Source organism: Sapajus apella, unplaced genomic scaffold (genome assembly GCF_009761245.1).
Source record: "Sapajus apella isolate SASKATOON/1434 unplaced genomic scaffold, GSC_monkey_1.0 scaffold170, whole genome shotgun sequence".
NCBI classification, from domain to species: domain Eukaryota; kingdom Metazoa; phylum Chordata; class Mammalia; order Primates; family Cebidae; genus Sapajus; species Sapajus apella.
Window position 1 is genome coordinate 991,441 of NW_022437110.1, and position 9,249 is coordinate 1,000,689.

A 9,249-nucleotide genomic window follows, 5' to 3' on the forward strand; every position below is an offset into this window, starting at 1 on the left:
GTACACTGGCTGTGCACCCTGGAGCCAGACCTGGGTCCTTTCTCCCCATTTACCGCTGGGCGAGCTGGGGAGGAGTGTGTTGTGGGCTGAGCCTTCCCATCTGTAGAGTGGATCGAGTGAGGGGCCTCACGTGATACACAGTGGGGTCTCTAGGAGCTGGCAGGTAGACAGCAGGGGCAGCAGGCCTCACCGACTGCCCTTTGGGCCCTACCAGGTGGATGCCCTCCAGCAAGTGGTGGGTCACAAACTCCACCCTCAAAAGTGCTGACACAGAGTCCTCTTGTGCAAATATAAAGAGGTTTATTCATTCTGTCATTAGGAGTACAAAATAGAACATGTAAAAGGCATCCCTCCCGCTCACCCCACAGTTCAGTGTGAACACCAAGCGTGCGTCCAGGGAAGGCTGCCGTGCATGGCGTGGCTCTCAGTGAAGGCAGCCGGCTTGAGCCAGCCTCAGGTCTCGAACATGGCACAGCTGGTGCACAGCACTTTCTCATACATGTCACTGCAGCTGCGACAGCGCCAGGGAGGGGAGAGAAAAGCTGTTGTCAGGGGCTGAATTGTGTCCATCCCCCACCCCATTCAAACGTCAAAGTTCTAACCCAGGACTCCTCAGGACATGACCTTGTCTGGTGACAGGACCACCACAGGCATAATCCGTCTAGATGATGGCGCTGACATAGGGGCCCTAATGCAACATGACCAGCATCCTAAAAACACTACCACGTGAAGAGAAAGACAGAGAAAGAAGACACGATACTGGGGGGTGGGGGGCTGTCTACAGGGAACACCGAGGACAACCAGCAGACATCAGGAGACAGGCCCGGGACAGGTTTCCCACTGCAGCCTCAGAAGGAGCCAGCCCTGCCAACACCTTCCTCTCAGGCCTCTGGCCTCCAAAACCACGTGACAGTACCTCTCTGCTAAGCCACCCGTTCTGTGGAACTCAGTTACAGCAGCCCTAGCTGATGCCCACAGCCGATGAACCCGTAAGGGGCCCAACCTGGGTTTCCAGTAGGATAGAAGCTCTCCAAAGACACCTCCAGATGACCTGCCAGAACTCACCGAACCACTGAAGCACATCAAACAGCGCTTTTCTTCTGACGCTTTTTTCTTCTGATGAATCAAGACTCTAAGGGTAGGGCTGGGCGTGGTAGCTCACACCTGTAACCTCAGCACTGGGAGGCTGAAGCTGGAGGATCACCTGAGGTCGGGAGTTCCCTGGCCAACATGGCAAAACCCCGTCTCTACTAAAAATACAAAAATTAGCTGGGCAAGGTGGTGTATGCCTGTAATCCCAGCTACTTGGAAGGCTGAGACAGAATTGCTTGAACCTGGGAGGTGGAGGTTGCAATGAGCTGAGGCTGCACCACTGCACTCCAGCCTGGGTGACAAAGCGAGACTCTGTCTCAAAAAAAAAAAAAGCTCTAAGGGTAAAGGCCACAGAACCCCGCACAGCACAGGGAGAAACTGACTAGGAGAGATGCTTCGAGGAAACAAGATTGGCAACGGCTACGTCAAATACAAAAGGACCATGTAGTCACCAAGGCAGCCAGAACTGCTTGCCACCTGGTGTTGCGGAGTTTGCCAGCAGTGCTATGTGTGAGCCGTGATGACAGCCCCTCCCTGCCACCAGCAGCCAGCTGGAGAGCCCTGCAGAGGACAGGTCAGGCGTGGGCCAGTGCAGGCGGGATGCCGATGGCTGCTGGGCTGCGTCTGTGTTAGTGTTAAGCCAGAGCCATGTGAACAGATCCTTGTTTTCTGCCACTCACGTGACTCCTGGTCCTGAACCAGAAGATGGCAGGAGAGTGGGTACAAGACTGCGGGCGCCACGGGCCAGGCAGCCGGACCTCGGAATGCCACTTCTGACTTGTGACCTGGAACAAGTGATTTATTCGTGAAAGTGGGCAGAGCCCACCTCCTGTGCTGTGGCTGATAAAGGAGTGTGTCCACGGTGGGGACAGTGGTCCACTGAGGCAGCTCTTTGTGAACTCTACGGGTATGAGGGGAAGAAAGCGCAGAAAGTAGGCAGAGGCCAGAGGAAACATGCATGAGGGAGTCCCTCAAGGGTGGTGTGCAGGGCAAGAGGATGCCCAGCCACGTGGGGCTCTGGGACCCACCTCTCCGCTGAACTGTCCATGCTGTGTTCAATTCTGCCTTGGTGAGAGGGCCACCAGACACTGAGATGACCCTGCTCTTTTCAGTTTACACAGAAGTAGAAAAGAAGGGGAATTCAGTGGGTGAAAGGCAAAGACAGAGTATCCCACATTCATAGCTAGCCCTGCAGATGATTCCCAACCTGGATGGGGTATGTTCCCCACTCCTGTCCATACTGAAGCCATGGGAACTGACCACAGGCACGAGGTGCTTCCCCCTAGTGCTGCTCACCCCTGCCCAGGGCTCTGTGTCTCCAGTGAGTCTGGGCCTCTGCCCCAACTGAAGAAAGACTCAAGAGAAAAGACTCGCGATGTGACACGTGGTTTCTATTTTAGATGGACAATTTCAGACATTGTTGGGACTAAGCTTGCTTTGGGTCTACAGAGCCAGTTCCACATGTGTCTGGATCAAGTAATCTTTCTCACGGGGCAGAGCAAACAGGCTCCCACTGTCCACTCCCACCTACCAGTAGCCCAGGGGCTAAGAACGCCCCTCCCCACCTTAGGAGTAAGGACAGGATCCAGCCAGCTGCAGCAAACCCACCCACAAATGGGAGACTATGCAAATACTCCACTTCCTGCCTGAGGGCACCCACAGCCAAACAGCACACATGACTGTGGTGAGCGGCAGTGTGTACCTGCTGTCACCAACCAGCGACAACCAATGGACGGTGAGCCATTATTCAGGAAGAATGCCTATGAGAAGGTGCTGGCTTGCTAAGTCCTAAAGGGGTTCGGGGGGCAGCTCAAAGACCAGGACAGGAAGTGGCTGAAGACAGGGACCAGAGCCAGATACAGAGCAGGTCATCTGTGAGGTCCGGCTTTCCCTTAGAGAGGATTACTAGCCACTAAGGTTGGGCCAAGCATCTATTGCCACCATGTCCTGTTAGGCAATGCCCGATGGCACTTGGTCAGGGGCCAAACATGTGGGTGCTCTGGGCCCTTCCCCACATGGGTGACCCACTCACCCCCTGTCATGGCTTGCTGGGGCTATAGGATCTCAGCAGCTCCAGGGACTGAAGTACTTACTCCACGAGGCCACACAGGGTACAGGCCACAGCGCCACAGCCCCAGCAGGTGCGCACACACTGCCCACACAGGGCTCGCTCACACTGGCCGCAGATCGCCTTCCCATCCACGGCTCGCACACATGAGGAGCAGGCGATGGACGCTACCCCGGATGGGTCTGTGAGGATGAAATGCCATGCTGTCAGCCTGGAAGGAGACTGGAGATTCTGGGACTGCAGGACTACCTGCCTCCACGCACACTTGAGGGCAGAGGGCTCCGACCTGCCTACCCCATCCCCACCTACATTAGATCCTTCCAACAACCCATGAGCCTGGTACAGCACACAGGACCCCCATTTTACTAGAGAGAGATCCATGGTGAGAGATGCCTGTAGGTGACTCCAAGTTCAGTACTCCTTCCCTTACCAGGTCCCTCTGCTACCTGGAGAGGCCAGTGCTGGAAGGATCGCTCTTCCCCTGTTCCTGTCAGAATGCCATGCATCCCATCTGGGTCTCAGTGTGGCCCACTGCCTCACTGGTTAACAAAGAGGTGCCTGGGCTCCTCCCGGACATACCAAGCAGACTTGCAGGCAGGGTCGGGGACTGCCTTTCTAACAGGCAACACAAGTGATGGTGTGAGACCCACACTGCACAGGGATGGGACCGGCGTGTTTCCAGCCATGTGGGACTATCTGAGAGGGCTGTAGGCAAAAACAGACGCGATACCCGGGGAATCTGCTGCTGTTCTGGTCCAGTAGTTAGAAGCTGTTTAACAACTTCCAGTCTTGGATGTGAAACCTCCCGATAACAGGAACCTTCTGAGCCAGAAGGCCAAGCTCTGGATCAGACTCCTGCTTGCCCAGGGAGGAAAAGCCTGAGCTTGCAAATGAAGAAAAAATGCTTATGCTGCCACCTGCCCTCAGTGCCACAGCCACGAAGGGCTGCCAGTGCCACTCACCAGCTTCAGAGGCCTGCCCAAGGCTCCTGATCAGGCGGCCATCTGGTCCAATCAGCATCTGCCCACGTGCAGCCCTCGGGGCCCCTGCAGGGCCAGGCTTTGGGGACTCTGGTAGGTGAACAACGGCACAGCCTTCATCCCATACATGGTCCAGGTAGGCCTGGGCCCCGAGGAAGAGCAGTCGCTTGGTCTTCTCTAGGGGAAGACAAATCATTCTCACGTCCTTCACTGTGTACCAACGGAGCCTCTGCATGGCCACTGAGTCTTTCCAGCCTCACATGGACCCCTTCATCCTACTGTGTGCCCTCTGTCACCCAGTAATCCATGCTGTGTCCTGGCAAGCTGGGTCTTGCTCTGCCTCTACACTGAGAATGCTCGTGCCTCCCTTCCTTACCTGGCTTGGCTGTCATCTACTCCAGAAGACTCTGGCCCTGCAGCCCCACCTGTGTCCAATACAAGCGTTCACTTTTCTACCGCTCTGCTCATTTTCTGCAATTCACAGCCGGCCTTGCCTCACTGAGCTTGTTCCCCCTTCTCCCTTTCCTACTTCCCCAGCACTCCCCACCCGGAAAGCGGTCTCTGTGGAATGCACAGAGGAAGCTCTGCACTGTGGAACACTAATTCACAAATCTTGCCCCCTGCCTAGGAAGCAGCCAGAGGCTCCGAGCTGAGCCTGCAGCCTCCAGCCAGCACACACCCTCCTCACCTGCTACAGAGTTGCTGGCAAGACAAGCATCCCAGAACCTTCCAGACCTCTTGGTGTAGAACACACACGCATCCCTGGGAGCTGAAGTGGCTGCTCAGGATCCAGAGCAGTGGTTTTCCATCAGGCCACAGTTCAGTCACCTCTGGAGCTTCGAAAACTCAGATGCCCAGGGCCAGACCCAGAAATGCTTTGTTTTTTTGTTTTCCACCTCATCATAACACAGTTAAAGGCAGAGATCCCAGAAACTCTACGTGGCTCTACATGAAATGGGCAGCAATAATAGTGACAGGGTAACTCAAATGGAGTGGCTGATTACAGCCCACAGCACCCTGCACCTCCTCCTCCTGGCCCCCCACACCTTTCCCATCTATAATGAGAAGGGAATGGGAGGTGGTGAGGCTAACCCCTTGTCCTCAAGGCCTTGTGGATGATTCAAGGTTAAGAGATCAGGGTGACAGCTGTGGCCTGGAATTTGGAAATTGACGCACAGTTCAAAGTATGTGTCCTGCACTTGCCATGGAAGGCTCACTGCACCCAGCAGCCCTCCCTAACCCGACCCTGTGAGTGGCACACATCTGCCAATGCCCCGGTCATGGCACTTGGGAGAGTAAAGAGCTAGACTGACCCAGGCCCCATTTCCATCTTCCTCTTGCCTACACAGTTTGAATTTTTCAACTGTCCTGAGAGAGGGCACACGCTTATGGTCCAGCCACAGTTCCCACTGCATTATTCCCCCTACCTCCGCACGGCCGGAGACAGCACTTGCATTCACAGCCGCAGCACACCTGCGACAAGGCACAGAGGAGCCTCAGGAGGGGAAGTCCTTCCCTCACCTCCAAAGCACAAGCAGTACCACGAAAGTCACACGCCTCCAGTCACTCTCTAACTGCTCTACAGGGGCAGACCTTGTGCCCCAAACACTAGGCAAGGTAAGCGCCACTTCGTACCTGCCCCAGGGTGTTAATCACCCTAGTGATTAATGATCACTGACCATTAAGATCATTTTTCTTGACGATCAAGAACGCCTTGAACACGCCTGAAATCTACAGGAGAAAGCCAGAGAAGGCCTGGGAGCTCATTGCCCTCCCATCCCACCCAGAGCTGGACATGCCAGCCACACGGAGTCCTGTTTCGCTCTCCTGCCTGGTCTCTGCCTCGGCTGACCCTCTGCCTGGCTAACACCTACTCTTCCCACAGGATGCGGCTCAGACTGTTCTTCCAAGAGGCCTTCTGTGCCATCCCTGCAGGTGCGCCTGTCCTGATCACCTGTGGTGAGTCCTTGTCCTGCTGGTCTCCCCCACTAGGCTGGGGAGCTCGGGAGACCGGGGCACATCTGTCTTGTCTGCCTCTGGTCTCCCCGGGCAGCCGCAGCGTCTGGCAGGAGGTGGGGGGCGCCTCTCCCAGGGCATCCAGCACGGGGCAGTCCTGAGGAAGCGCCAGGCAGGTGCCGCTGACTGCGGGGCGGCGACTAACCGGGCTCGCGGAGAAGGGCGCGGCGGCTCAGGACAGAGACCCTTTACTTTACTCTCAGGCCGATGGACAGGGTGGGTGAACGCTGAGGTCCTCACGTCCCCCTCACCGACCCCAGCCCTGGTCGTGGGCAGCTTGTGTCCCCGGGGCCTCCCAGCTTCCGAGAGCGCGGGGCCGGGAAGCAGGGCCCTCGGGACCCCCGCTCAAGCCTCAGACGGGACGCTGAGGCCAGGCCCGTTCCAGGCCCGACGCAGCGGACCCTCAGCAGTCCGCCCGGCACTCACCGAAGACCTCCTGCGAGTAGCGCTCAGCGCACACGCCGCGGCTCAGCTCCCTCTGGCCCACGCGCACCTTGAGCTGTAGCGGGGCCGCGTCCCCGAAGGGGCAGCCCCGCTTGGGCATCGCCGCGGGCCGGGAGCTACGCAGCTCCGCCGCCGCCAGCCCCCTACCGCCGACGCCGTGACGTCACAGCCGCGCGCCCTTCCGCGGACGTGAGCGAGTTTGAGGGCGAGAGAGCGACGCAGCGCGTGATAGGCTGCGGGCGAGGTAGGAGGCGGGGCTCCTGCGCAGAGCGGCGCGGGATAGGCCGAGGGTGAGATCGGGGGTGGGACTCGTGCGTCGGTGATCATGACTGCGCGGCGCGGGAAAGGCCCAGGGGCCAGGTTGAGGCTCAGAGTGGGCGGGTCCGCAGGAGGGATTTGTGCGCACGCGGCTCAGGATAGGCGGGAGGAGAGACTAGGGGCGGGGTTCCTGTGCGGCGCGAAGCGAGGTAGCCTGGGAGACAGGTCAGGGGCGGGATTTTGCCGTGCGGGAAGAGCCAGGGGGAGAGGCTGAGGGTCAGGACAGAGCCGCGAAGTCGGAGACAGTAAGGGGCGGAGCTTCTGCATCGGGGGCAGGCCTCGTTTGAGGATCGGCGTGGGATAGGCCAGGGCGACGTCGGGGGCGGGTCCAGTTTGAGGAACGGCGCAGGATAGGCCAGAGCGACGTCGGGGCGGGCCGGGTAGGTGGCGGGATTCCTGTCCGCTTTTGTTTGGTAACTAAACAGGTGGACACTGGTTACATGTCCTCATTTGCTTCCCCGAAGTTCGGGGCGGCCCGCTTTTTCCTAGTTTTTTCCTTTTAGAGACTGGGTCTCGCTCTGTCACCCAGACTGGAGTGCAGTGGCAAAGTCTCGGCTCACTGCAGCCTCCGCCCTCCGGGCTCAGGCGATCCTCCCGCCTCGGCCTCCCGGTAGCTGGGCCCGCAGGCGCGCCCGGCTGACTTTTGGTTTTGGGTAGGAGCGGGGTCTCACGGTGTGGCCCCGGCTGGTCCCGCCGCTCGCCGTGGCGGTCCCCGCCTTCCGGAAGTACAGGCGTGAGGGGGCTGCGCCCCGAGGGCCGCGCGCGGCTGCCGAGCGCTCCCGGGCGCTGGTTGTGTGCTCCGCTGTGTGGAAAATGTTCTTGCACAGCGGGTCCGTCCGACTCGGGGTGCCCAGGCCGCGCGGTGCACCCGCGTTGTCCCTTGTCCGGGGTTCCGCTCACCACAGGCCGCTCTGCTCTGCGCTGCCCCGGCGGGTGCAGAACCGCCGCGTCCCGTGGCGTGGGCTTCGCGCTGGGCTGTGTTCTCGCGGCTCCGTCTGCGCCGCCTCCGGGGTGAGGAGCTGACGCCTGGAGCCCTGCACACCCGCCCCGCGTGACACCCGCCCCGCGTGACACCCGCCCCGCGTGACACCCGTGTCGCAGCTGCGCAGACCCCCTCGGAGGCAGCGCACTCCCTCCTGGCCACGGGCGCCGGCCTCCGGGTCCGAGGTCCTTTGCCTTCTCCTGCCACGCGGGGTTCCCTGCGGCGTGGGACGTGAGGCCGTGTCAGGACGGGATCCGGCGTTCTTGGCTCTTCCTGGCCACGTCGAATTTGTTCTGTTTTAGGGAAATGACTTGAAAGTTGCTCAGTTGGAGTCACTTCTGACCAAACACACATTTGGTTTATCCCGGAAATAGATGAAGAGGAGGATTGTTTCAAATGTTTCAGGTCGTGAGGATTTTTTTTTTAAATTTATTTTATTGCATTTTAGGTTTTGGGGTACATGTGAAGAACATGCAAGATTGTTGCGTAGGCACACACGTGGCCGTGTGATCTGCTGCCTTCTTCCCTGTGTTCACACTGGAAACTGCCCTTCTCATCAGCATCGTGTTCAGAGGCGGAACACTGGGCAGTTTGTGGAGCGGGGCTGTCCCCAGGCCGCGTGCGTGGGTGAAACCCGAATTATTGGCCTGGCTGACTGCACCGAGGCAGTGCTCAGAGCCAGAGCCTCTTGTGGAAGTGACTGAATTGATGCTAGGGAGAAGTACTTCCCCTCTGCGCTGGTGTCTGCTTACCCCGTGAAATTCCCGCAGACCCCCCGCGGCACTGCCTGCCGGGCTTCCATCCTGAGATGGAAGGGAAACGATGACAACTTGTGTTCCAGTGGAAGAGTTAGCAGCTACTACAGAACAGAGGTTTGAAAACCTATTTTGAAGCCCTCAAATTTCAATTTAAATGATTTGACTGAGAGGGCCCTGTGTAGATGTGAGGGCAGAGAGGAGAAAGCCCTCAGCCCCTCTCCCCAGGAGCTTACCCTGCCTCGGGGGCTCCCCTTTTGTCCCTCTTGCTATGTCATGAAAGGTGACTGTGTTGCTGAGACTCAGTCCCGAGAAAGGAAGTGCCCGTGGCCTGGGGCAGGGCCGTGCTGTTGCGTAGTGTGCTTCCTGTCGCTCACGTCACTGAGGGCCGTTCTTGGCACTGTCTCAAAAAGTTTGCTTGCATCCCTGGAGTCACAGGAATCTCATAACCCAGCTCTGCTGCTGGGCCCCTGCCTGTTGAACTTAACCCCGCCAGACTGGTCTCCCTGTAGGATCCCCTGTCTTTGAAAGGATGCTGGAAGGGCAGCTGTTTCTCTAAACTTACTCGTCTCTGAAAAGATACTTAAGGAGACT

The 9,249-nt window shown here is 58.3% G+C and overlaps 1 protein-coding gene across 2 annotated transcripts; it reads right to left on the bottom strand.

The window, feature by feature from the left end:
- Positions 1-278: 278 nt before the first annotated feature.
- Positions 279-7,158, bottom strand: SIVA1 (SIVA1 apoptosis inducing factor). Of its 2 annotated transcripts, none has more exons than XM_032267576.1 (4): positions 6,583-7,129; positions 4,123-4,317; positions 3,186-3,342; positions 279-511 (listed from the first exon to the last, which is right to left on the bottom strand). In XM_032267576.1, exons 1-4 carry the CDS (start codon positions 6,698-6,700, stop codon positions 454-456), a joined length of 528 nt encoding a protein of 175 aa, XP_032123467.1. In that variant the 5' UTR covers positions 6,701-7,129; the 3' UTR covers positions 279-453. The 2 variants fall into 2 exon arrangements, with proteins under 2 accessions (XP_032123467.1, XP_032123468.1); XM_032267577.1 differs by lacking the exon at positions 279-511 and adding an exon at positions 1,391-2,196 and having other exon boundaries at positions 6,583-7,158.
- Positions 7,159-9,249: the final 2,091 nt, after the last annotated feature.